This window comes from Lampris incognitus, chromosome 13 (assembly GCF_029633865.1).
Source record: "Lampris incognitus isolate fLamInc1 chromosome 13, fLamInc1.hap2, whole genome shotgun sequence".
In the NCBI taxonomy this organism is placed as follows: domain Eukaryota; kingdom Metazoa; phylum Chordata; class Actinopteri; order Lampriformes; family Lampridae; genus Lampris; species Lampris incognitus.
Window position 1 is genome coordinate 7644690 of NC_079223.1, and position 27926 is coordinate 7672615.

Consider the following 27926-nt stretch of genomic DNA (forward strand, 5'->3'; position numbering starts at 1 on the left):
AAGCTAACTGCTAGCCATGCAGACCGGCGGTTCCGACAGTCATCCTGGCTGGTGTTCGTTCTCCTGGACAGTGGCATTTTTTTTCTGTTTAGATATATATGTGTTAGTTTGGATATGTGTGTTCTTGTAGTTTTTGGATGTTTTTGTTTGTGTTGCACTGCTGTGGGCCGTGGGAAACGACGTTTCGCTTCGTTACATGTGCACAACCGCATGAAATGAAACGACGAAGTGTTTCCGATTTCTGATTCTGAAACTGATCCTTGGTTTCGGTCGTTACGCCACTGTGTTGTCTATAAGGGTGGGGATACCTGCAGTCGGTCGAGACTCAAGAGGTCGCTTATAATGCCCCCTTTCCACAACACGGTACCGGCTCAACTCCACATGACTCCAGTACCGGCATTTTGGCCCCCCATTACCACTTTTCTGGTACCACCTTTGTCGGGGTTCCAAAAAAAAAAACTGGAGCGGTTACCAAAAACCTACACTGAGGGGGTACTGTTACGGTAATGGGAAACGACACAGAATCGAGTCGAGTCGGGTCAGGTCGAGCCGGTCCCGTGTAGTGGAAAAGGGGCATTAGATGAGTGATGAAACGTTCCTCTCAGATGAACCGGTTCAACCTTCTGTGACTTTCCCGCCTGGATTACTGAGCGTGCGTAAAGACAAACCCAAAAGATTGGGGTTTTTTTTCCAATGCCACACAGAAATATCCGGAAGCGTAACTCATCAGTGGCAGTAATCGTGTGACATAATTTAATGACGGCAACGAGCCAAAAGCCGACAGCTTAGCTCCAGTTTGTGACTTCAGAATATCCGAATATAAACCCGCATCGTCAGGGCACGGTCGCGAAAACGATTAAATGAACTCTTGAAGGAATCAAGGCGGGGAATGTCTGTTTATCTGAACGGTCTACCCCTGCTTTCACCGAACATCAGTTTTGGCAACAAAAGGTTTCAGGATCAATAGGTTAATCAATTGTTTTCTATCAAGTCTAAACAGAAAAGCAAAAACAAAACATCAGGAAAATCTGGCAGTCGTGGTTAAAATGAAAACACCCGCTCTAAAGACAAAAAAAAAAGACATTGGCAAAATACTTTCATAGTTTATCACTATAAAACAGTGAGAGAATAAGGTATATTTCAGTAAAACAAGGGGGGAAAATCAAAGCAATGATCTCATCATGATTATTTCACAGAGGGAGAAAATAAATGTGCCTTAGTGAGACGCCTTTCAAATGACCATCATTTGACAGAAAGCCCTCAACAATCCCATAAATTAACGTCATAAATAAATCCATGATTAATGAACATCAGCAATTTCTTTTTCCTTTCACAGCTGAACAAGACCAGTGTATGTAAGATTCGTTACTGAGGACCACAGTTTAGTCCCGAGTCCTCCACTATCCTCACTCCTGACAAAGACAAACCAACGTCTGGTTCGACCGGTCAGAGTCCTCTCCCGCTTCCTGTTAAAATGATTCTCAAAACTAGGGCACCGTCCTTCTAAACCACATAATTCAATACTGGGAATAGAAGAACAAGATGACCACGGCCTTGGCACGAGCATACGTTTGGCACTGGTCATGCAAACTATACCAACGGTCACCGTGACTACAACTGTGATGTGGTACAACAATTTTCCACGTATAAAATGCAATGCACTTTTGAGTTTGCGGACTTGCGGCGCTCTCAAACTCTCCCCGCATCCTGGGCAGTCTTATACGGCCTTTTATGCGGCCTTTCATGAACGCTCAAAAGAGGACTGTGGCCTTTTACATAACGTTACTTGAAACTTCCCCCCGGTGATCTGCATGCAATCGACTGGAAACAAACATCCCATTTCACAGCTTATGAAGCGAACGTGCACTTCCTCGTTTTGTTCTAGGAGGAAGAACCGGGGAGGCGACGACGTCGGCCAGTCAGAATCGACGGCTGCAAAAATCGGGCGTACGAGCCTTGCCTGTTTCGCCAACACCTGTCTCCACAGCTGCAATCCTGTTTGCGCTGCACACACAAACTCCAGTTTCTGACTGACCGTGACTTTAGTGGCGCCTCCACGTCCCGCACTATAGACCCTAAGCCGACACCCAGCCCCCCCCCCCAAACACAGACAAAACAGTGGATGCGTTTGGCCATAACTTAAAGCAATAGGAAACTCGAGTCCCCCTGTTCCTATCCAAATATTTAGGCGTGTAAAATGTCAGTAAATCCATATTTTGGCCAGAGAAAAGATGCGGAGCACTACAGTCCAAAAAAGTAAGACCAGAAAAGTATGTTCCAAACAAACCAACCCAGATAATGAAGTCTGCAAAAGAACAGGGCCAGGTGCTGTGGTGATTTGCATATGGCCTTAGTTTGCCCTCTTTCCTGACTCTCTATTTAAAAAGGACCCAAAGCAAAACAAGGAAGCAGCGGTCTTTAGACAGACTGAGGAAGGGTTCTCTTGCAGTCGGCAGTAAATTGTATTTTGGAGCAGGGTATTGGCTAGATCCTCCAAACAAATCATGTTCTCAACTCAGCCCACCACCTGCCTGACAACTCAATCGGTATGAAAAACTATTTGATGAAAATGCTGAGCTGAAACAGAACCAGTTAATCTGAGTGAGTCAGACATTACTCTTCCATGCAAGTCGTCTTGGGTTCGGGTCAACATGCACTTGGATCTTAGATTTGGGTACCCACGTTAAACCGGAGTCAAAGTCCATGTATGTGCAAACCTACACGGGCAAATTAATATGATCCTGATTCTGATCAACTCCTCGTTTTTCTACGACTGACCTACGGGAGCATGCAGTTAACATCTGACCACGGGAGGCCAGACCGGTTACCTCAGCTTGCACAGGTCTGGAGCAGAAAGACGAACGCAACACACGTTTAGAGCTTGCACATCAAACACAAAAAAACACAGTGATGTAAGAGAGGGACCGACAGGGTGAAGAGTGGTTATGTAAACGTGATAGCTTTACCATTTCATACAGTGGGCATGGCTAACCGAAGCGGCATGGCTAGCTTTGCGACTAAATTTGGCAGTGGCAGATTTTACATCATTTTCACATCTCGCTGATCCTGACACAGAGCCGCAGCTCGTGGACAGGCTCAGCCGATTACTAAATCATAATACTACTTCATTCATTCTCTCAACTATAAAGTTTAACCAGCATACTGAAATCTGGAGGAGTAAAAACCAAAACAAATAACATTTAAAAGAGCAGTCAAGGTTGAGGATTAATTATTGCATCTCTCGTTAAAGAAGATCTGTAGACCAAGAATGCCTTTCAAAATGGTGGTGTTCTTCTTCAGCACAAAAGAGGACAAACCGACTACACCAGGAGGTTAGATTTCATTTGTTACAAACATGCACTCATTCGCATCATAAATAGGTTCACTTGGAAGAGGATACAAGTTTGAGGAGGAAGCATGCAACGCTTTTGAGTTATAAAACCTTCAGCTTTTCTCACTTTGTCTTTTCAGCGAAGAATCCTTGAATCATAATCATCTAATCCAACAGCAGGCATGTCATTTTGGATAGGTCTCAACAATGTTTCTCCACAGCCCAAACCACCCAACCCAGCAGGAATCCCCGAGTTACAAAAGTCTCTATATGGCTTTGTTCTCCTGTGTGAACGATAATATTGCCATTTGTTTTGATGGACAGGGATCTCCTAAGCAAAAATAAAAAGGCTTAAAATGGCCTATCAGCGATCAGATAAGGAGAAGGAGGCACACTGGGACACATGGTCAGGGGTCGGAGGTTAGGGTCGACAGGGTGAGGAGTCCAATAAGGAAGAAAAAAAAAATCATTTCCTGGCCAACTTTTTGCTCTTCACAGTACGTTTGGAGCCCTCCGTGCAGCTGCGGATGCCGGCCAGGTGCAGCAGAGAGCCAGCTGCCTCCTTCAGCTCCTCGTCCAGCTCTGGCTTGGCCTCGTGCCGCGCCCTCTTACCCGCGGGCCACTTGATGGAGGGTGCACGCCGTGGAGGTTGACCCCCTCCTCTCTCGTCGCAGAGGTCGGAGTCCTCGTCGCTGTGGAAGCCCTCGCTGCCGGCACGGCGGGTCTGCCCGCGGTCACATCCTCCCTCGTCCAGGGAAGAGAGTGAGGAGGATGAGGAGCGCGAGGAGCACCGCTGCAGGGCCACACTGCTGTAGTTGTGATCCTGCTTTGGATCACTGCTCACCAGCACTGCGTCAGGTCTGGACAGATCCAGTGGACTGTCAGAGTCACCTGTAGAGTGGGCAGGATACAGAAAAAAAACAAAAACAAACAATAATTAAAAAAACATCATGAGCAAACAGAAATAGAAAGATGAGGGGACTGAAAAAGGCTTTTGGAGACCACCGTGCATGTCGATACTTGGGCACGGCATTAGCATATGGTAGAGTAGTAAGCTTATGCTGTGAGGAGATCAAGTAAATGAAAGTGAAGAGCGCTCTTAAAATATTCGCAGTTAAGCTTGATAAAGAGTCAAGAAAACAGCAACGATACTGTTTTACTGAAAGGAAAGGCAGTAAAGCCACAGGGGGACATGAAATACCTGAACAATCATGCCGAGCTGAATCTTTTTCAAGAATTTTTGATAACTGATAAGCTATGGAAAGTCTTAGTCCCATATTACAAGTCTCCATATACGTTTCAAAGAAAAATCTGACACGGTATGATAAAGGGGTCTTAAAAATGATTTAATATCAGACAAAATTAATTCCCACTTAAACCTTACACCAGTGCATGTCTACATATATTATATGTTCGTAATGTAAGATCTAAGCTTCATAAACGACTGTTACTTCTTAGACATGATCTTCTATTGTGTACTTTATCGTTTAGGGCACTGTTCCCCAGCCCAGCCCGCATGTTCCCACCTTACGCTCAGGTTTCCATTATAACTCTGGATAGGGAGGTCTGCTAGTACTTACTCAACCAATCAATTCCATTATGTCAGACTGGTACACGGGAGATAACTAAGTGCTATAATATAATTTGTTGGGTAACAACGAGCAGCCCTACCTGGGCTTTAATATTGATGTGTCCTTCTCTGTATCTTGGTGTTCCCCCTAAAAACTCATGTAAAGGTGACGCCTATCTCCTGAAAATTTTCTTGGTAGCATCTAAAAAAGCTGTCACCAAATGTTGGCTGGCGAAAAAAAAAAAAAAACCCTCCAAATATGGACCTTTTTACTGGAATTGTCAATTATATATGCTCCATGGAAAAGATGACTTTCGTCCTTCCATCTACAGAAAGACAAAGGGGGAAAATACTGGAAAAAGTAGGATTGTTATTTAAAGGAAACTGTTGTTGATTAGGGTTTTTCTCTCTCTCTCTTCTTTCTCATTATAGGCAACATTGCTGAAATCCCTGTGTGATGGGATGTAATGGGAACCTGCACCTGTATATGTCTTTGGCGTTTGATGATAACAAGCAAGACCTCTTGTTCTGTACTTTTATTTGTTTGTCTTTTAAATGTGAAATGCTGTTAAAAATTAAGAGACTTGGTACACGGGAGATAACTAAGTGCTATAATATAATATGTGGGGTAACTACGAGCAGCCCTAGCTACACGGGGTAACAATGAAAATCTGAAGGATGGGGGTACTTTAGGACTGGACTGGGAGACACTGGGTTAGGATATGACCGTAGTACTTTCTATTGTGTCATCAGTCTTATTGGACTACACACAAACCTGGGACAACATGCATGCATTTCAGTGGTCCGCTTCTGGTGTGGGAAGATGGTTGCGCGAAGTCGCGGTTGCAGCGGCCTCACCCAGTGCCGGTGTCGGAAGATGGTGGCGCGAATTCACGTTTGCGGCGGCCTCACCCAGTACCGCCCATGCAGTGTCTTTGTCCACATCTGCGTCTAAATTTTGTCTGCGTTTGCTGGCTGGGAGAGCTGGCGCTGGATCGGCTGGGAGAGCAGGGCAGGCTAAGCTAACTGCTAGCCCATGCAGACCGGCAGTTCCGATAACACCGAGGGCGGTCTGGCAGCGGCCTCACCTGGCGCTGATTGTGGTGTTTTGATGTCATCGTGTGGAGTGCGGGGAGGTGTGTCGAGGGTGTCTGGCTGGGAGAGCTGGTGCTGGATCGGCTGGGGGAGCTCGGTCTGTTTCGTCCGGTGGGCCCGGGGACCACGGCCCCTGCTTTGGAGCTGCGCTCGAGGAGGAAACGCTGAGGGCGGTCTGACAGGACGCGGAAGCGGGGCAGGCTAAGCTAACTGCTAGCCCATGCAGACCGGCGGTTCCGACAGTCATCCTGGCTGGTGTTTGTTCCCTTGGACAGGGATTTTTTGTTTAGTTTTGACATGTGTGTTAGTTTGGGTATGTGTGTTCTTGTAGTTTTTGGACGTGTTTTGTCTTTGTGTTGTGCTGCTGTGGGCTGGGGGGAACGGCATTTCGTTTCATTTCATGTACGCAAGTGCATGAAGTGAAATGACAAATAAAGTGTTCCTGATTCCTGGTTGATTAAAATACTACTCAAACACCTAGTTTTTCTTTTTTTAAACAAAACTACACACTCTGACAAGAGGCAAACACACGGACCCAAAAAAAAAAAAAAAAAAAAAGCTTTATAACAACAATGAAAGATAAGGGAATGGTCACAAATGACAGGCACAAAAAGTAATAAAACAATGTAAGCAGTGTGGGGGGTGGGGTGGGGGTGAGATGGAAGCGTGGCATCAGTGTGGGGTGGAGTCTTACATGGGTCGACTTGGTGCCCGGGGGCGGAGTTTAAGAGCATCATGGCAGTGGCAGCATCAATGTCAGACTCTGGAAGAGGAGAGAACATGCATGATGATCAGTCCTGAGGTGTAAGAACAGGGCTGAGAGGTCGCTTGAAGTGGTTTCTCTTGTTTTTTTCTTTCTTTCTTTCCCTGAAACGTCACTCACTGAACTGAGTGGCTATACAAAACCAAACAAACAAGCCAGAGGATTCAAATCAGGCTGCTGCCATATTTACAGTTGCTCGATCTTTTGATACATGGAGGAAAGAAAGTGAGAGATGTCTCAGAGCCCCATAACTCACTTCTGGCTCTCTAAATTATTAATGGTCTTGTTGAGACTGAGTGCTCGACATGAGGCACCGGGAGAACCTCCCGCTTGTTGTCAAGGTTACAAAACCATGAGGCAGGAAGGAGGAAGGGAGGGGGCTGACACATAGATTGGGAGCCCTCGTCATTGTGATCTACATGAAGCTTTGGTGACTTAACAAAAGAAAAGGAAAAAAACAAAAACAAAAAAAAAAAACAACAACATAGATGTCGAGGATGAAAGCGTAGCAATGCTGCACGTCCTGTGCCTGGAATGTGTGGCGGCAACAGGCAAAATACTGCATAAACAGACGCCGAAGCAGGATTACAATGAAGTACACTACATCAATATTTGCAGGGTGACCAGCAGGTTGTCTTTTATTTTGAAGTGCTACTTAACCTTCAAAACAGGCGCTTTTTTTGTGTGTGGATGCTTCAAGGAGGACACATAAAGAGCGGTGGATAGCTCTGATCTCACCTTTGAATGAACAGCCTTGCAGGAAGAGGTGGCGAGGAGGTGAGGAGGCACTGCAGCGGGCATATAAAATAAAACCACAGGTCAAGGTTTGTGTTAGCAGGGGTAGGGGGAAGAGAAACAAGAGGAATAACTGTGACCCCCCGGCAAACCCGTGTATCACTTAAGAACTTGAAAGCCACCAGAATTACCAGCTTATAATGACAATCACCAGCGGCATCCAAACCTAACTGAAACTGCCAGGTTGCATATCAGCACCGGCGGAACATTACTTCCAAGTCCTCAGTCACACAACACACGTGGCGGACAAACCCGCTTGCCAGTCAAGGATAATTTTCCAAACGACGCTGATTAGTTATTGGATCGGCGCCAGCGCAAAGTGATCATTCAACACAAAAGGTGGGGGTTCACCTGGGTGGGGAGGCGGGTGGTGTGCAGAAAGCGTGTGCCACAGGGAAGTGCTGTTTCCTAAGGGCTTGGATCAGGTTGGGCCGGTACTCAGGATCAACACACCAAAGAGAACCCTTCCCATTGGCCTGCAGTAAAGGAGGAAAGAGACGGTTAAGGTTTTCAAGCCACATCAGACAGAAACGGCGCGTGAGACGCCAGCACCTGTGGGCTCGTTTTCAGCAACCATTTAAAACATCATTCATTTGAGAGGCACACGATGTCAACAGGCAAAAGCGCGGGCTGTTTCGATGCACCCGTCTTGGTCATGCGGATTATTTTATGACAATGCAAGCAACTAATGATAAAAAAAAATTTGCAAAATCGCATAAAGATATTGATCGACAAATAACTTTGGGCCGTAAATTTTATGAGCAAGAGAGAGAAGAAGCTTCTTCTTGAAAGTCTTTTTAGCTTTCCGGTAAATCAGGATGCACCAAACATAAAAATGTAATTGACGTTGAACCAGCTGTCAGGAAAACTTCCAGTTAACACACACTCACAATCAACGAGTCCATGTTCACGCTCCAGTAGAGTGCGAATCCCCCCCGATTTCCAACGTATTTTAGAAAATTATAACAACAAAGGTGCCAAATTCTTGGATATCTAGGGCTAAACATCACAGAAGACTTCCACCACCCAGGGTCAAGGCTAAATGTACTCTGGCTTGCTAGATCTAGTTGTACAAATTTGTCCCTTGGAGCTTTTGTGTGAGTGAGATTTTGGCCAGTCTGTAGAGGGCAACACGTGACGTGTGAGTCTGTCAGGTTACGAGACAACAGCAGTGTGTGCACACCGTCGTCTTAGCACACCGCAGTGTGTTTCCTACCCAGTCGGGGAGGGAGGGACACAAGAAGAAGAGGGGAGGAGGAGAATAACCTTGACTCAGATTACCAACCAAGCTCCCATGCAGGAAGGAGGAAATGTCGCCATGGCAACGGAAACCACAGCGCAGTGTCATGTGAAACCAGTGCTGCTGGTCTTTAAGCAGACAGAAGGGCTCACGCTGTGCACCTGCACCCCAAGTGGCGAGTGCCATGCAGCACCCGCCACCCCATGGGCGCCCTCCGTTGTCCCCCCCCCCCCCCTTGTCCACGGCAGGCAAACAAAACGGCAGCTCCCGAGCCGGCCGCGGCTTCAGCCATCAGGGTGCGATGCCGCTGTCACGAGTCGGGACTTATACGGCGGCTCATGATGGCGGCCAAAGCGACACCTCGTGGAGTAATGCGGGGAGGTGCGTGTGGTCACAGCATTGTGAGCTGCAAGTCCGATTCATGACATATGTTGTTTGCATGTGTCGGGGGTAACGTGGCACATGTTTGTTACTTGAATATGAGGCGGCGTCAAACGAACTTGTGTTGCGGAGCAGCACAAAAAGTTCCTCAAAACGCACCAAAACATGAGAGTGCCGTTTATAACGTCACCCTGACTGGATTCTGTGCTTTTAGACCACACTGCTTTTAGATCCACACACTCAGATTCACATGCTTTTGTGAACTGGGCCTGGGAAGTTCCGTCTCGTCGTAGGTTTACGGGACGGAATGAGAAAACAAAGGAACGAGGAAGACAGGAAATGGTTTAGAAAACCACAAAGTGATGGAGCATCTAACGCCACAAAGATATGTATGATGCGTTTACGTGTGCGCAGGAGAAAAATAGCTTCTCTGCCTCCCTCTTTTCATGGACATGCAGAAGACAAAAACAAATCCATACAGGACAGACAGGTAAAGCAGTGGCAGGATAGGCCAAGTGGAAAAAAAAAACAAACAAACAAAAAAAAACAACTGTCCCTGGCCCCTCTGCCGCTCACTTTTGCTCCCCTCTTATTGTGCAACTGTGAGATTTCCAAATGTGGGCTGTCCCTTTGCGCTGTGAAACAGTTGCCCTACCTTGTAGTGGTGGGAGAGATAAAGCCCTATCGCTCTCTGCTGTGTTTGCATTTCCTCTGAAGGAAGGTCTGTGACCTTGACAGGATTCCAACCTTATCAGAGGCGAGCCATGGGTCCCTGCGGCTGCTGTACTGCCCCGTCCGCTGTCACATGAGCCCCACTGCAGCTCTCTCTGCCACAACGCGCTATGCACCAAATGTGTGGCGTTCAAAAATTCAGACGGGGGGGGGGGGGGTTTGAACAGGTGGATCTTACAAGATGACATCACCAAGGTAAACCATTCTGACGCCAGCAGCTAAGACTACGTCGTCCTTATTAAAAACACACTAAACGCCAAAGTAAAATGAAACAGACATATACACGAGAGAGAGAGAGACTGTCAGTTTACCTTCCCCAAGCTTCTCTCCACCTTGCGGAAGCATTTGTTCAGAGACAGGTTGTGACGCACCGAGTTCTTCCAGCCAGTTGGCGCATTGGAGAAGTACGGGAAGTGCTCAAGAATCCACCCATAGATCTCTTTGACAGGCAAAGACTTGCTGGGGGACTGCTCAATGGCCATGTAGATCAGCAGAGAGAAGGAGAAAGGGGGCTTTGAGTTCAGCGAGTCCCTCTCTCTGCCTCTGCTGTGTGATGGCGATGACGAAGAGGAAGGGGATGGGCCCTGGCTGGCCAAGTGGTCCCCTTCGATGTCAAAAAGGGGGCTGGCGCTGAGCTGAGCCTCAGGTCCTCCAAGAGTGAAGTTCTGGAGCAGGTTCTCGTGAAGCCAGTTGAGGTTGGTCAGCTCCTCGTCCTCAGAGCCTCCGGTACAGTCAACATTGGTGGCTAGCGGACTGGACGCACACTCTGCCTCAGGCAGCGTCCCCGCGCCACACGCACCTCTGAGGCCCGTCCGCTCCTCCTGCATGCCCGGAATTTCCGCTTTCTTATCTGGTGACATCCCAATGATTGGACCCATTAAACCAAGCAGGTCTGCAAAACAAAAAAGAAGAAAAAGTTAAGATATTGAACAGAGAGAGGCAACACACACGGCAAAAACCTGGAGCATTTGACGGCGAGTTGATTTTGGCAGTTGGAAATAACTGGACGCGATGCACTGGGGTGATAGGCTCGTTTAAGTCTAACTAACATCCAAGTCAAACTTGTTTTCCCAAGGTTCCCCAGGCGGCACACACTCTGCAGTCCTGCCTGTCTGCTCTCATTTCACATCCCGGCCTTCTCTCAACACCCCTCTCTCCCGCACATCTCACCGAGATGGAGAGGCTCTCCGCACTCCCCTCCAGACTCCAGCCAAGGACCTTTGAGGAGGTCCTCTCGACTTAAGGCTCCACTCCTAAACGCCCACCTCATTTCAGGCAAGACGCGGCCTCTCATCAAGTGTAATTTAAATGAGCATGAAACCGTTGGTAAAAATCAAAGCCACAACCGCAAGAATGAGTGGAGGGCCTCCATTTGACAGAGTGGATGGTTCCTGGACACAGAGCTGCATTCAGCCAAGGCCGAGGACCAGTGTGCCACATGCCACATGAAGTGGCAACCAGAAGCTGCAGGTCTGGGTCTCCTTAGTCATTTAATAGCACTGGCAAATTGCCAGTTGACCCATTTCAATGAGAAGTACCACCCAAGAACCTCTTAGAATTCATCAACGGGACCGAGCTACTTTTAGACGTCACACTGTTAAACCTCTGGCAGGAGCAGTGTTCAGTAGTCAGCATCTTGTGCAATAACAAGAACACCTAAAAGGCCATCCAACTGGGATTATGGGTACATTAGAGGTGTGGTTAGGTGCCGAGTATCTGCAGGCTTTACGAAATCATCTCAGGTTAGTCAAACAGCCTCTCATCCAATGTGACTTTTGTAAAACATTGACACACAGGTGAGTCTTATGAAAGGGTTGCTAAGACAGCGAGGTAACCACTGTAAGTACTACTGCTCCCACACCAAATGAACTCCCGCCCTGGCACACAAACTCTGGCAGTCACATTCACTGCTGTTTAACACCTCAGCCAATACCTGTAATTTTACTGAAGTACTTCCTTAGGGTACAACTGAATTAGGGGTGGGACGATTCACAAATCCCGCAGTTCGATATGTCTCACGATTCGGGGCTCGCGGTTTCGATTCAGTGCGATACAGTGGACACCTGCAAGAGACAAAACACCACTGCAGCCCCCTATTTTTCATTCATTTTAAGAACTGGGCCCAACATTTTGGCATTATCAAGGCATGTATTCGAACGTAACGCAGGTGCAAAAGTTCCAACAAAATTTTGTTGGAACTTGTTAAAAACTACTAGAACGACCAAGGCGGTCATTTTGACCGTTTTGGATTTTAAAAGTTCAATAACTTTGTGGGGGGGAAAAAGACACAGACCTGCCGCTCCCTGAATGCTCCTAAAACGGCATATATTTACATTAAAATGAGTTTTAGATTAATTGCACAAAAGAAGTTATAGGATCTACCTGAAACGACCATGAGCGGTCGAAATGACCGCACGTAATTTGCGCGACACGTCACTATTTCGGACGTGTGTTGGCCGCGTCATTTCCTTGGCAGAGTTCAGTTCCCTTTTACATCTCACGTTTTACAGGCCTTGTTGCGTTTGTTGGATTAGCAACATGTGTTTTCCGTTTTGTTTTTCAGGTCGTATTTCCGAAATGTCTGGTTACAGACGCACCATGACTACCGCTGCAGTATTTACAGGCGTCGGGCAGCGGCCATTTTAAATTGCTTGAAAAATAGTATTGCAACGATCACGGATGTGTCGACTCGCTGGCCCGCTGGCTAACAGGTCGGACCCTGTAGTCGACTGCTTCATCTAGTTGCCCGTAATGCGGGAGACCCGGGTTCAAGTCCTGGCTGCCCCCTGAATTCGCTACAGTATTAAAGTTGTTAAAATGTTAATTTTGGTGCGAGTCGTTCCCTAACAGACATACTAACAGATGCAGTGCATTAATATCTCAATTGGGTATTTGTCTTGACAGAATATAGAGTTTAAAAACCCGCCGTCATTTTGACCGCCCGCCCATGATCGTTTCAAGTGGGAGGGAAATCCCGGCCATGAGAACACACAATCTCGCGAAACGGGGAGCGTCTCGAACCGTGAAGACCGTATCGAACGATTCAGAACTCGATCCGGTATCGTCCCCCCTCTAAACTGAACAGTGTACAACTTGGCTGTTCACAAGACTGAGGTCAACAACTTCCTTCACAGTACCACACAGCCCTAACACTCAGCTAAAGAGCATTATACGTATAGTGCAGAACTACACTGTGTACTGTCCACTTCACAACTGGTCTTTTGAGGTCCTGGAATTCTCGTACAACAGTATGTCCGTCCATGCCTTCTGTAAGTTGCCAGTGTCTCAACAATGTCCCCAAAACAGACTTGTGTCCACTCATGTTACTTGGCAATTGAAGTGAAAGGTTACGACCAGTTTCTCAATGACACAGCTCCTGGCATCGAGGCCTTGTGACGGGGCCTCGGGAGATCCAGAACCACACAGCACAACACACTTGCACTCAGCGATGTAATGTGATATCACTGCTGAAATCATTTTCATTAGTGATTAATTGATCCCAATGCTGCCCTGGAACATTTGCTCTTACAGCCGCCCATTAGCCTTACTTCAAGCCGTTTGGTTCTCGAAACGGGTAAACGTCTTTAACTACTACAAAAGGTTCAATGATCAGCAAATTAAGTTCCCAAAAATACATAGTGGACTTGACAAAATCCAGCCTCAGGAGGGGTTACCGGTTCGTTGTTGGTTTTACGATATGACACAATACAATGTTGTTGTTTTGTTTTTTTTTTGATAAAAATCAAATGGCCTATTAGGTACAAGGGCTTGCATTTTTTTCTCCTAATTGTGAACTTCTTTTTTTAAATCGAGTTAACGTTACAAGAGGCAGGCGGTGCTCTCACATGATGGTCAATGACACCAAGAACACAAAGAGATCCCTCCCTCGGCCCGGCAAAAAACAAGCTTTAATCTATGCCCTCGGTGTCACCATGACAACCATGCCGTCCCTTCAATTAAGGGCAGAAATCCACCAAACGGAGAGTAGATGGGGGGAAAAATGAGTAATCCATCCGGGCTGGCTCTGCCACCAAAGACCACTGAGCAGCCACCCCGTAGCGAAACACTCCTGCTGCACCGTGTGTGCATGCAGCAGATGCCCCGGTCTGGGGTGGTCGAGGATGCTGTGGCTCAGGGCTGGATGGAGAGAGACAGACAGACAGACAGAGAGTGAGCGATTTGAATATAAAGGCATATCTTTTCCCATTGATGCTCCGAGACAGGAATTGGGTCACACACACACATGAGGGAAGCTTCTCAGAACCAGCCAGTGGGGGAGGGAGGCAATAAAAAGGAGATATGAGCACATAAAAAAAAAGTGCCCACTCCATTCACAACGACAGGATAAAAACAGGTAGTGTAGGCAAATCACATATTGGTTTTGGGGGGGGGGGGGGGTCACTTCCGTCACCTAGGGCCGCCACGTTCCGTCTTCAGGCGTTCAGAGTACACCGACGACCACACGCGTGTTTGCGTGTGCGCTACATGTAGAGGCCCTGGTGTGTTCTGCCCTGCGCTTAGTGCATTAATCTTTTGTCGTGTCACCTTTTTTTTTAATTCCCCCCCTTTTTCTCCCCCAATTGTACTTGGCCAATTACCCCACTCTTCCGAGCCGTCTTGGTCGCTGCTCCACCCCCCTCTGCCGGTCCGGGGAGGGCTGCAGACTACCACATGCCTCCTCCCATACATGTGGAGCCACCAGCCGCTTCTTTTCACCTGACAGTGAGGAGTTTCACCAGGGGGACGTAGCATATGGGAGGATCACACTATTCCCCCCCAGTCCCCCCCCCCCACCCCCACACACAGGCGCCCCAACCGACCAGAGGAGGCGCTAGTGCAGCAACCAGGACAAATTCCCACATCCGGCTTCCCACCCGCAGACACGGCCAACTGCGTCTGTAGGGACGCCCGACCAAGCCGGAGGCAACGTGGGGATTCGAACCGCCGATCCCCGTGTTGGTAGGCAACGAAATAGACTGCTACACTACCCGGATGCTGTCGTATCACTTTTTTTTTTATTATTATTGTGTGTAAATAGGCACCAACTGCCCAAGTCAAATTCCTCCTGCATCTGTTGCACATGGCAAATTAAAATGATCCAAACACACACACACACACACACACACAACACCAGGAAAGCCTGCAGGTGAACTCAAGTCCAAAGAGCCGGAGACACCAGGGGCTATGAAAGTGTTAAGTGGAAGAGTGACCACAGGCAACGGCTTAAATATTTCTCGTTTTACAGAGAAACACAGAGCGAGAGACAAAGACAGACAGACAGACAGACAGACAGACAGACAGACAGACAGACAGACAGACAGACAGAGGTTGAATGGGGAACTAAGCTGTATAAGTCATCTTCAGCCGAGGATGAATCACGGCTCCCTGCAAAGCAGAGCGCTCACACGCGTCAGGCGGCTAAAAGACGTGCCCGGTTGCGTTAGAGCGAAGCTCCGCTCGGCTCCAATCACAAAAAGATTCCCCTTCACAGGACAAGTTCCCACTCCAGACGGACGTAGAACCAGCCGGGGACAAGGCAGGTCCACACTCGGACCCCCCAGCCCACCCCCGCTGTGCAAAAAATGAAATAGATACTAAAATAAAGGTCCGGTAGAGACCAGTTTAGACAAGGTGTCAGTCAGTGCCGTGTGTGTACAGGTCAAATATCAACAGCTGTTGAGACTGTACACACGGTCTCGGGCGTGCGTCCACAAAGCACACAAATGTGCGAGCAGGAAGCGATGGCTTCTGCTACGGACTAACGGTTAAGTCCACAGCCATCACCGCCTGTGCGTGCATATCCACGGTGAGCATTTAGGTCACTGGATTATAAACCCGCTACATCAGCCGGCATAGGTGTAGGGGGGGGGGGGGGAATTAAAGTAAGACCTTAATCGCAGCAGGGCACGGTACGATTAAATATGCGAGACTAATATCCAGCAGCGAATACGTGAGGCGGGGATCTCCTGTTTCTCCTTTGTACGAAACCGCGAGGGATGGAGTTTGCTAGGCACCGGCCAAACAAACAAACAAACAAACAAACAAATAATCAAGACTGCTGGTTAACCTGAGAGCACCACAGAGGTCAGCTTCACTCCATGAGCGCCACCCCCGAGTCTGACCTCCCCACTGGGCCCCGGGGCGCAGGGCAGCGCTTATCCGCCCTCTGGGAGGCTCCTCAGGAAGACTACTGTGTCTGGACATGAGACGACGAAGGAAGAAAAAGAGAGAAGCCCTCCCCGCCAAGCACCCATGTAAACACAAAGTGTTTCGCCGCGATTACGGCCGGTCAGTTAACGCTACTATTTTTCCGATGATCCCCCCCATTATCGGCGCTCTTATCGGCGGGCATCAAAGGAGCGAGGCGGCCCGGGATGCGGTGGATAATGGGGCACTAGTGTGTAAAGAGAGGCGGGGGAGAGGGAGCTAATGAGCCGGACTGGCCCGTTGACTGCAACTCATCCTTGAAAATACACCAGAGCTGCACTGCTGCTGACCCAATGGCTCATCTGCAAGTTAAAACAGCTCGGCGCACCGCCGGCCCAATCATATTCATGTGCAAACAGGCAGACGCTAACAGCAGGTGCCAAGGCACATTTTTCTCCCCCCCCCGTTCAAACTGCTCTTTTATCCCGTTAAGCACTTAGCCCATTCAGAAATACACAAAGACATATGGAAACGCCCTTTAGCGGAGAAACCGAGCCTTGATATGCCAAATATGTTCAAGGGAATGTGAAGGAGGTGCGAGATAATGGCGGACACAAAAATGACAATGCCCGGTTGAGACATTTTTTTTTTGTTGTGTTGTCGTTTGTTTTTTTTTTCTTAGAGAGACAACGGTGTAAGAGGCGACATACCGGGAGACAATCTCATGATCTGTTCTCAGTTGCCAAGGCAGCCAGTGCTGTTAGGGCTGCTATTGTGCACACGTCTGTGCACGAGGAGAGCCTAATGTGAGGAGATCAATACAGGAGGAAAAAGTGCTGAGGCCAGCAGTCTACCCCCCCCCCCTTCTCTGCAAACCTGTTTGACAAAGAGAGCAGAGGGGGGGGAGGCCGCGGCCGACCTGGACGCCACGCCGCTGCTCGCACCGATCGCCAATACGACGCTGCCGGCAGATCACCTGGACCCTCGACACCGGAGGGAGTTTAATTTGAGGGTCCATTTCCAGGCAGGAACACGGCAACTTTCCGTTTTCTTGACCACGGTGGCGGCGGCGTGGTGAAACCCGACACACGGAACCTCGTCTCGAGATTGCGAAACGGCCACACTAAGCTGGTCTGAATGACACAGGTGTACTCGCGCCACACCCTGCTCATGAGAACTAAAGCGGTTGACACAAACCAGTTACACCTCTGTAACTGACACACAAAGGTGTGTCGCAACAAAACACGGCAAGGGCTGTTATTTGAAACCCTAAACTGATATTTAAGCTATCGACATGCTGCTTAGTTAAAGCTGCCTTCTTGCTTTGAGTGTGTAAATAAGAGAGGACATGACAGGGGGGGAGGGGGAGAGAGTGAGCAAGAGAGAGAGGGGGGGAGAGAGGGAGGGAGGAGAGAGCAAGAGACAGAGGGAGGAGAGAGAGAGAGGAAGGAGAGAGAGAGCAAGCGAGAGAGAGACAGAGGGAGACGAGAGAGACAGCGAGAGAGAGCAGAAGAGAGAGAGAGAGCAAGAGAGAGAGGGAGAGAGACAGAGACAGTGAGAGAGAGAGAGCAAGAGAGAGAGGGAGAGCGACAGAGACCAGAGAGAGAGAGAGCAAGAGAGAGAGAGAGAGCAAGAGAGAGAGAGAGAGAGTAAGAGAGAGAGGGAGAGCGACAGAGACCAGAGAGAGAGAGAGAGAGAGAGAGAGAGAGAGCGACAGAGACCAGAGAGAGAGAGCAAGAGAGAGAGAGAGCAAGAGAGAGAGAGAGAGCAAGAGAGAGAGAGAGCAAGAGAGAGAGGGAGAGCGACAGAGACCAGAGAGAGAGAGAGAGAGAGAGAGAGAGAGAGAGAGAGAGAAAGAATGTGTACATGTTAAAGCAAATCAGCTGAGTGATCCATACCCAGTCAGTGTTTCACAGGGTCGCGTGACGTCACAGTAAGAAGCAACCTGTAAGTTACAGTGAGTTATTCGCGTCGGTGTTCAGATACATTGTAACGGCACACTTTTCTGTACAGAACGACTCAACAAATAAACAAACAAACAAACAACTAAATAAACAAACTGAGCTCTACTCTGTGGCCGAGGTGAGAGCGAAGGCATTACAGCTGACCCCCACAATCTCCTCACACAAAGGAGCGGTTGTTTCTGTTCTCGTAATGTTTCGGAAAGTGCTCAGTATTCACCCCACATTATTAAGCGGCGAGGCCGAGAGGGAAGGAAACACCTCCTGCCTGCTGAGGAAGTTGGTTTTCAGAAAAACACAATCAGACTTCACACAGACACGTCAGCCTCCCGTACTTACACTGGCCCGGTCGACTCAGCCGGCGGCGGGCCCCGCAACGGCGCTCGCCACGTCTCTCATCGGCTCGGCAGTCGTCGAAATCGCCGGGTCGAAAATCGGGAGGATTGTTTTTGCGGGATTTTACTGCTGCCGAAAGACTATAATCGTCATACGTCTGGGGACTGGATGCAGAAGAAAGAACGGCAGTAAGCCGGATAACTCGATATCGTACACGGAGTATTTTTTTTGACGGGTCCTTCAGCATCGCGCGGGCCCGTGTCTCGTCTGCAGAGCGACGGCGTGCAGAGATGGCACAGGCTCCTCCAGCTATTGAAAGAGGAAGTTCAGATCCTTGCAATGCCCGTCAGGACTCCAGTGTCATAAAAGGGTAGTGTAATAACGGGTCTTGGAAACAGACCTTATCTAAAAGGCAAGCTATTAATCGGCATTGCGGTGCGCAGTTTTCACTGCGAGTCAAAATAAATAAATAAATAAATAAATAAAACAGCGTGGCGAAAGGCTGGCGCAATACTACGCGTTGGGGAAAAGGCCTCGTCTACCAGGCGAGCCATCAGTGTTGCACCATGGCGCTCCATACTCAAAGTCAAACGAGACAATATGGAAAAAAACAACCCTTTTGAAACTAACCCCACACAATGAAAAAGTCCACTAAGCTGCCTCACGGGGCACAACAGGAAAACAACACAATGGGCGACAATAATGACGTTTTTTAAGACATAAACCTCACTTGTGAAATGTATCTTCGGGTTAGTTAAGGAGATGGATCTTTTACTTCAACCCCCCCCCCCACACACACACACACACACATGCACACGCACACACCGTCGAATGGAAGACCTTCCAAAGTACAAGCCAACTATGAGCCAACACTGAAACCTTATCTCTTGGGAGTCATGTGGTCGGAGTTCAGTGTGCAAACACTCAGCAACATTCAAGAGGGTAATGTGGAAAGAGTGGCACATACGTTCAACTCCAGCACTATTCTGCGCAGGCATGCTACACACAACAAGCCGAGGTCACCGTCTATGCGGTGCCGATTGCATTTGCCTGATGCACGTTTAATTGCGGCGGGCGTTTGAACGTGCCACCGACGGGTCCAAGTAATCAACGGTTTTCAGTTCCTTTGCAGTTTTAATTTCCTGAGTTTGACAGAAATCTCCTGACAGGCTCGTCAAGAAAACAATGGCGAGAGGCAATATTAACATAAATTAGCACCGTGATGGGTTCGGCGAGGCCTTAGCGAAGTTGCCGTCGTCGATCCCTGCATCCCCCTCTCCACACACACACACACTTTTACACAAAATCCGCAGTAAAGTCGGGGAAACTTTGAAAGCACTTGCAAGCGCCACGGACCAGAGATTTTATCTTAAAATACAACAAGAAGATTTTCTACCCCAGTTCCACCCTACTATGCAGCTTGCCCCGTGGCTTCTGCTCCAAACGAGCACAGAAACCTCATGCAACGCAACAAGTTGCCTCTGCATTTCTCTGCCATGCGCCCGTACGTCAACATAATGGTTTGATGGCATTACTGGAAGATCAAAAATAGCCCCGGTCGGAACACGCTCTAGTAAACTGGGCTCCACATTTGCTCACGGGTGGAGTCGTCGCTAAAGTGCAGCCAAGGTTAAAAGAGCCCGACTGCATGCTCAGACGACAGCAGTGTCGTGGTGGGCAGGTAACTTACTTTTGCAAGTTAAAAAAATTTACGCTAACTTTTTTTTTTTTAATCTTGAACTTAGAATTCCAATTTTGCCTGGTGTAAAGCCGGAAATCTTACCTAAGGTGAGTCCAGATAAAAGCCCGTGTGCACTCTTCAAATGAGGTCATTTTTTTTTAACCATGCAATTCTCTATTGTTTAAATTCTGCACTTCTTGGAGCTACGACGTTGGAGTTTGGCTAAACTGATAGGAGACTTCTCCATACGAGGCTTCTCCGTGCGTTTCCCTCCACTCGCCAAAAGCTCCTGATCGCTTGCACACAAGCTGGTTTATGGCCTGCGCTGCTGCTGTCGCACAACCATCTCAATTAAATAAACCCTGTTAATTCAGCCAGGAGTGGCCAGAACAAAGGCCTATTGTGAAACAGGACACAACATCTCTCGCTCTCTCTCGCGCGCTCCCCCCCCCCCCCTCCAGTGAGAGGAACTCTGATGGGGGCCACGTCTCAGAAATCAAGGACGGCAGTGGGACCGTCTAGAGGGAGGTGGTTCCCCATAGATTCAACGCGTAACCACTGTGACCAATACGGAGAACACCCACTGCCCAAGCATGACTTGTGTGTAGTTCTATGCAGAGAGAGGCAGGGTTAGGTGGAGAAAACACACCAACAGGGGTGTGTACTCAAACGGTCCCCATCGACATCGAGACTGTGTATTCTCTGGTGGCTGCTGAGATGGTACCCTGCCTCTACTTTTTTGCGAAGTAACGACGCCGGTTACATTAGGGCATCGTCACACAGGTAAATTGTGAGACTTTGTGATGCTAAGTAGCACAAAGAGGGACAAGTAGGATTGCTATAGTACATATATACAAGTAGTACACATAGTAGGATAGCTGTATTCTTCTCTATCAGGATATGGCCAATGACTTCAAAGCATAAAAAAATTTTATCTTGATGCATAATCAATAACCCAGGTAAGGAAATCACAGGAAGTTGAATCAGTTCATCTGGACACGACGTTTACTGAGTGAAACGTTTCATCATCATCACCCAAGTGACCTCTTCAGTCTCACCTGACTGCAGGTATCCCCACCCTTATAAACAATACAGTGGCCCAACGACCAAAAACAACGATCTGCTTCATATGCAAATCGCCGTGACCATTAACCAGAGTTACAATGACAATGTGTACTATTCACAGAGGGTTGGGGAATGGTTGCAATCACAACAAGATGGAAGGGCCCGGACACACCAAACCGACTAGCAGCGACGAAGGCCGACTGTTGCGTCGCCGCACATCGCCTGCCGTCCGGGCCAAAAAGTAGCACTTGAACACACCGCAAAGACGGTCCTGATTCGCTAGCTTAACACCGATTAGCCAAGTTGAACAGCCAATCAGAGTGATCTCTCTCACCGATGGGCTCTGCCGATTCAACATGCTGAATCGGCCGAAAAGCTGCCGACAGGGGTCCAACTGGTGCCGATGGTGCGGGACACACCGCAAAAACTAGGGTCACAGACGCTCACCGACGGCCCGACATTGGCTGATGGCCGACCGTCAGCCTGGTGTGTCGGGGCCCTAAGATGTACTTTCACCCCACCCCCCCGGGTTCAGGGATGGTCATTACCTCTCCCTTTATGAAGGTGGGGACCTTTATAAAGGATCAGTCTCAACTGAAGAGGTCACTTAGAGGAGTGATGAAACATTTCTCTCTCTTTGTTTTGACTAGATGAACCGATTTAACTTTCTGTGATCATAAAAAAATAGCAATAATACCAGTATAAGAATAAAAAATATATCCCTGATTCAATATCCCTGACTGAAGTGAGTGCACAGAGATAACATTTGTTTATGGGTTGGGATCCCAAAGAAGGCCATGGGTGGTGACAAAACTGCCCAGAGAAACAGATTTGCAACCCAAATTCAAAGCTAGCATCTATATTTGATTAATGCTCCCTGAATGTGGTGTAACCAAGACAACAGAGGCACCGTAGACTCCTGGGGAGGTCCCCTCATCTAGTGGGCTGCTCTGGTCAAAGAGGGACGTGGCTGTGAGTGGGCAAAGGGAGAGAGCGAGAGAGAAAAATAAAAACGACAACCGGTGCAGCTGCAGACAGAGTCAGTCAACGCAAAAAGTGTGTTGGGCGCCGTGAAGGCAGAAGCTGTCGACTCAACACAAAAAGTCAGACAGACTTGAGATCAGTAGAAGTGAGAGGGCTTGAGCCTCGGTTGGTTTTACACCAAAGACGGATGTCTGACGGATGGCTCAACTTAAGATCAAGGCGCGCAAGATTCAAGAACGGGAGATGGGCAGGTCAAAATATTCGCCACAGATCTAACAGAGAGCTTAGACTGGCCATGAATGCTTGATTAGCAGAGACTAACGCTTGAACTGAACAACAAGTCTTTTCTTTCACTTCCCTTTAACGGAAGGCTGTCACGCATAGTTTGAGGCCGTTTCAAAAAGTTGCCCTTACTAATATAAAAACATGTCCGTATGCAAACAAAGCACGATCGCTGTTGTTGCTTCAAATCGTGAGAATAGTTCAGTTGGGGGCGTCATACATCATAGTTCGCCTCCTGTCCTCTGTTCACAAAGCAAACAAAATACGAAATGCGTTGCTCCACCACATGGCCCAGAAGTCACCCAGCTCCTGTGGGTGTCCTATGGTACTTTGGCAAGTCTTAAAGGGCCAACAACCCCCGACCAAACAAAGCAAACAAAAAAAAACAACTCTGGATGAGCTTTTTACATGCGAAGTAGAAATTTGGACGCCCAAAGATTAAGATTTTGCATTCTCATCCGATCTTACTCAAACGTACTGCTATCAAAAAGGGAGAATAACACACACCTCGCCTCCTTCTGAAAAGGCAAATGGCAACATCTATTTCCCTCCCCTCATATAAGAGGTTATATAGCTCAAATGAACGAGTTGTTCAACCCATGTAACTTTCCTACAACTTGCCCTATGATGGTGCTATGATGATATATGATCATAACATCTCCACATGAAGTGGGACGGCCAAGAATCATCTTTTTTTTGCCCCCCCCCCCCTTTTTCCCCCCAGTTGCATTTGGCCAATTACCCCACTCATCCGAGCCGTCCCGGTCACTGCTGCACCCCTTCTGCTGATCCGGGGAGGGCTGCAGACTACCACATGCCTCCTCCGATACATGTGGAGTCGCCAGCCGCTTCTTTTCACCTGACAGTGAGGAGTTTCACCAGGGGGGTGTAGCGTGTGGGAGGATCACGCTATCCCCCCCCCGAACAGGCGCCCCGACTGACCAGAGGAGGCGCTACTGCAGCAACCAGGACACATACCCACATCCGGCTTCCCACCCGCAGACACGGCCAACTGTGTCGGTAGGGATGCCCGACCAAGCCGGAGGTAACACGGGGATTCGAACTAGTGATCACCCTGTTGGTAGGCAACGGAATAGACCACCATGCTACCCAAATACCCTCAAGAGTCATGATTAATTAAATCTCCAAATCACGGGGTTACTCAAATTGTTGAGACCACATGCACAAACAGGAAGTAATGTGCATCTCGTGCATAAAACTGCAGCTACTACTTTGTAACACTGTCATCATCAAATGTTGTGACTGGAAGTAAAGCAAACTTCGATAAACTAATCCAACATCCAAAAAACTTTCAGTCACTTGGGAGTGAGTCACTGGGTTTTGAGACGTCGGTGGGCTTCAAGAAGGTGTGAGCAACTTTTTCTTTCTGTTCGGCCTTTTTACGGCAAAACTTTCGGGGATTTCTCCAGATTCGCTATATATCCCGAAACGATTCTTCCCCCAGTCTATATTCTTCTTCTTCTTTTTTTTTTTTAAACAAAAGTAAGAAGTCACAGTCAAACAAAAACTTACAGACACGACCGTGGCCGTGTGGGGACACAGCCCTTCATTTATTCTGGGTCAGAGTACAGAGGTCTGTGATAAGGACGCTCAAGAGGCAGAGCCAACATTTACACTGTGGATTTATCCACCTGACTTTGATAAGAGTTAAACCCACGGAGCGACATTTCATGTCCTGTTTTTTCAATCCCTCATGGAGATATTTGCGATCTACTGTGTAACACATGAAAACAAAAACACGTCCCCTGGAAACTCTATGCTTCAGAATCACAGGAAATACAACACAGTGGATGGAAATGTTAAACCCAGTGATCAGCTTCGGCCGGTTTTATTTTTACTTTGAAGGTATTTTACCGTAACTTTATTCAGCGCGAAGGGGAACTTTTTGATCAGTCAACGGAATGACGCTAAACTGGAGAAACTCCTCTGAAAAGTTGCACCGGTTAACACTAACAATGGTAATCAAACTTTGGGGTGTTTGAATACACAATGAAAGACTATTCAATGCTCAGCCAGCATGACATAGACAGCCAAATATCCCAATAATGAGGAACTTCAATTTAAAAAGCAAAGTATTTGGGAAGTTACAACAAGGCCATGAATTGGCATGTCTATGCTGAAGTAAAAAAAAAAAACACACTTTAAACTTTTGTTAAAAGTTCAGAAGCGAAGATTTAGAAAAAAGGCATTTACAATTCATTAAAACAATTTAGCAACAATTTATGTAAAGCACTTCGAGTTGCCCTCGTACGAAATGTGCTGCGTAAATAAACTTGCAGAGCAGAAAACTCAAGTCTGACTTTCCATTTCACTTATCATTAAAATAAATCAGTCTCAAGAACGCAAATCTAAATCATCTTATTTGGTTCATGTAGTGATAGTAGTAGTGATAGTAGTAGTAGTGGTAGTGATGGTGGCAGTAGCAGTAGTAGTGATAGTGGTAGTGACAGTAGTAGTAGCAGTAGTAGTGATAGTAGTAGTGGTAGTGATGGTGGCAGTAGCAGTAGTAGTGATAGTGGTAGTGATAGTAGTAGTGGTAGTAGCAGCAGTGGTGGTAGTAGCAGTAGTAGTGATAGTAGTAGTAGTGGTACTGATGGTGGCAGTAGCAGTAGTAATGATAGTAGTGGTAGTGATGGTGGCAGTAGCAGTAGTAGTAATAGTGGTGGTAGTGATGGTGGCAGTAGCAGTAGTAGTGATAGTAGTAGTGGTGGTGATGGTGGCAGTAGCAGTAGCAGTGGTAGTGATGGTGGCAGCAGCAGTAGTAGTGATAGTAGTAGTGGTAGTGATGGTGGCAGTAGTAGTGATAGTAGTGGTAGTGATGGTGGCAGTAGCAGTAGTAGTGGTAGTGATGGTGGCAGTAGCAGTAGTAGTGATAGTAGTAGTGGTGGTGATGGTGGCAGTAGCAGTGGTAGTGGTAGTGATGGTGGCAGTAGCAGTAGTAGTGATAGTAGTAGTGGTATTGATGGTGGCAGTAGCAGTAGTAGTGGTAGTGATAGTGGCAGTAGTAGTGATAGTAGTGGTAGTGATGGTGGCAGTAGCAGTAGTAGTGATAGTGATGGTGGCAGTAGCAGTAGTAGTGGTAGTGATGGTGGCAGTAGCAGTAGTAGTGGTAGTGATAGTGGCAGTAGCAGTAGTAGTGATAGTAGTGGTAGTGGCAGTAGCAGTAGTAGTGATAGTAGTAGTGGTGGTGGTGGTGGCAGTAGCAGTAGTAGTAGAGCTAACCCCCTCCAAACGTGTCAAGAGCCATGTACCAGTGAAAACCGCTTCATTTCAGCGACAGCACCATTACAGGGTATAATGACGGCTTTTATTTATAGCCTCGAATGCCAGTAAAGTAAGCATGCTCCCGTCTATTCTGGGAGGTAAAAATACTCACCCTTGTGGGGGGCTGCGCACACACAAACATGTACTAGTACTTTGCGTCCACGGGTCTGGAACACAAACTGCAACAACGGGATGGTTCCAACCTATACTGACTTTGTTCACCCACTTGTGTTTTCTATTCTACAATCTCCTGACTCTCCTTTGTTTACGGTTTTATCACCGGGGCCAGCACATCTGTCGGTGGTGGTGGGGGGGCGGCGGCAGCATCTGGCCCCGTCTTAACGTCGCTACCTTGCTGAGGGGGGGGGGGAACGCCACTTCTCGGACCCCCTTCCGCAACCCCGCGTCAACAACGAGGAACCCACGAAGAAGACGCGGACGCGAAGCCGGAGAGGAGCGCGCGTCACGCGGCCGCAGGAAGGAACGCGAGACACGCGAGCGCGACGATGGCGGTCACGTGTCTCGCAGCCTATTCACAATAATAACACCGATAGCGGCGATGGGCGACACCGACACGAAGCCGGACGCGGTTTAGGAGAGCGGTCCGAACCGCGGGCCAGCCTGGCGAGAAGCCATCGCATCGTGTGCTTAGCTAGCTCGTATGTAGCTTTGCCCTCCTCGCCGCTGGTTTCACTGGTCATTTACACACATTTGAAACGTAGGGGGGTGAGGCGGGGTAGTGTCTAGGGGAGGGGGGGTCTGAACGAACCGAGCCACACACACACAACCCCCCCCCAACCCAAACAACGCGGGTTTATAAGCCGCTTTCCGTCTCGTAGTTCTGGTGCCGGGTAGCCCAGAGCCTGCCAGCCAGCCAGCGTGGTGGAGGGACACCACGAGTGCATCAACTTCACAGCGCCTTTACGGGGGGGGGGCCGCAAGTTTGCGTCCGCGAACCGGTTCCCGCGGGTTCGAACAACCGGGGGGGGGGGTGGCGCGTGTTTCGAGTTCGGCGAGCCGGTTCGATTCGCCGAACTCGAAACAAAACCCAAAAGAGAGAGAGAGAGAGGACCCGACCGAAAGCGTTGGCGAGAAGCGACCGCCAGCCACTTCCTGACGCCAAGTTTTCGTTTTGTTGTTTCTGCTTTTAGGGGTTTTTTCACGTCTATAATCGCCGAACCCGGTTAGCTTCGTTCGACGGCAAAATAAAATGAAAATTAAAAAATAATAATCAGCATCCAACCCAGATCAGGAGGCTGACATGTGGCGTGAGAGCGGTCGTCCGCCGCCGCTGGGGAAGAGCGAAACTAAGGAAACAGAAAATGGCAGCGTTTAGACGTCCGCGTGAACTTTCCACACCTGAACGTTACCGATTCCCCCCCTCTCCCCCGAAACGTCTCGGGGGAGAGGGGGGGGGAATCGGTAACGTTGGATCCCCCAAGAACGCGAAACAAGTGACGTTGCTGCCAGCCGCCCGGCCACATGCCGATCTGCCATGCTGGCCGAGCGAGCGAAGTCACTTTAAACCCCGTATTACTTTACGCTTCTTCCCCGACACACACACGCACACTTCTCGGTGTGTTGGCGACACAAACATGCCGGCCCGGGTACTTACAATCATGCGAGCGATACTCCTCAAAGCCCGGCGTGTTGGAAGTGAGCGCTGGCGGCCGCCTCCTCGCACGTCTGCCCGGCGCGGTGTCAGAGATCAGATCACGGCAGCTGCTTCCTCCGTAACGCACGCAGCGCGCAGTTCGGCGGCGCACGGCAACGCTACCGAACCCCCTCGCCGTCGCCGTGGCAACACGCCGCCCTCGACCAATCAGAACCCCCTTCCCCCTCCTCTATCCCCTGGCAACTGCCGCAGCGCGGAAGCACGGGGGAAACGCTTGTCCCGACTTCGCAACGGCCGTGCGAGCCGCGCTTACTTTTCTTCTTCGCCTCCTCGTCGTCCTTCTTCTTCTTCTTCTTCTTCTTCTTCTTCTTCTTCAGCCACCGCATGTGGCTTTTAACGAGGAACTAGTGTGGTTGTGTTGTACAAGTGACGTGGCGTCACCCGTCACACCGTCCATAGCTGCGACTTATGGGGGACGGAAGCGACCCACGCAAACCCGGCGAAATGACCGAAAACACGCCGCCGCGCCAGGCCCACATAAACGCAAGTGCCCGCTCCGCGGCCACACCCAGACCCGCGGAGACGGAAGGAAAGCCCTGAACAGACCCCCCCCTCCCCTCCCCTCCGTCGGTACTGAAGCGCCCCCCCGTCGGTACTGAAGCG

At 48.8% G+C, this 27926-nt stretch overlaps 1 protein-coding gene across 3 annotated transcripts; it reads right to left on the reverse strand.

The window, feature by feature from the left end:
* foxn2a (forkhead box N2a) lies at positions 1-27574 on the reverse strand. Of its 3 annotated transcripts, none has more exons than XM_056292088.1 (6): positions 27264-27574; positions 10219-10799; positions 7906-8030; positions 7498-7547; positions 6691-6759; positions 1-4222 (listed from the first exon to the last, which is right to left on the reverse strand). In XM_056292088.1, the coding sequence occupies exons 2-6, from the start codon at positions 10783-10785 to the stop codon at positions 3798-3800; spliced, it is 1236 nt and encodes a 411-aa protein (XP_056148063.1). In that variant the 5' UTR covers positions 10786-10799; positions 27264-27574; the 3' UTR covers positions 1-3797. The 3 variants fall into 3 exon arrangements, with proteins under 3 accessions (XP_056148063.1, XP_056148064.1, XP_056148065.1); XM_056292089.1 differs by lacking the exon at positions 27264-27574 and adding an exon at positions 25761-25842; XM_056292090.1 differs by lacking the exon at positions 1-4222 and adding an exon at positions 5927-6248.
* Positions 27575-27926: the final 352 nt, after the last annotated feature.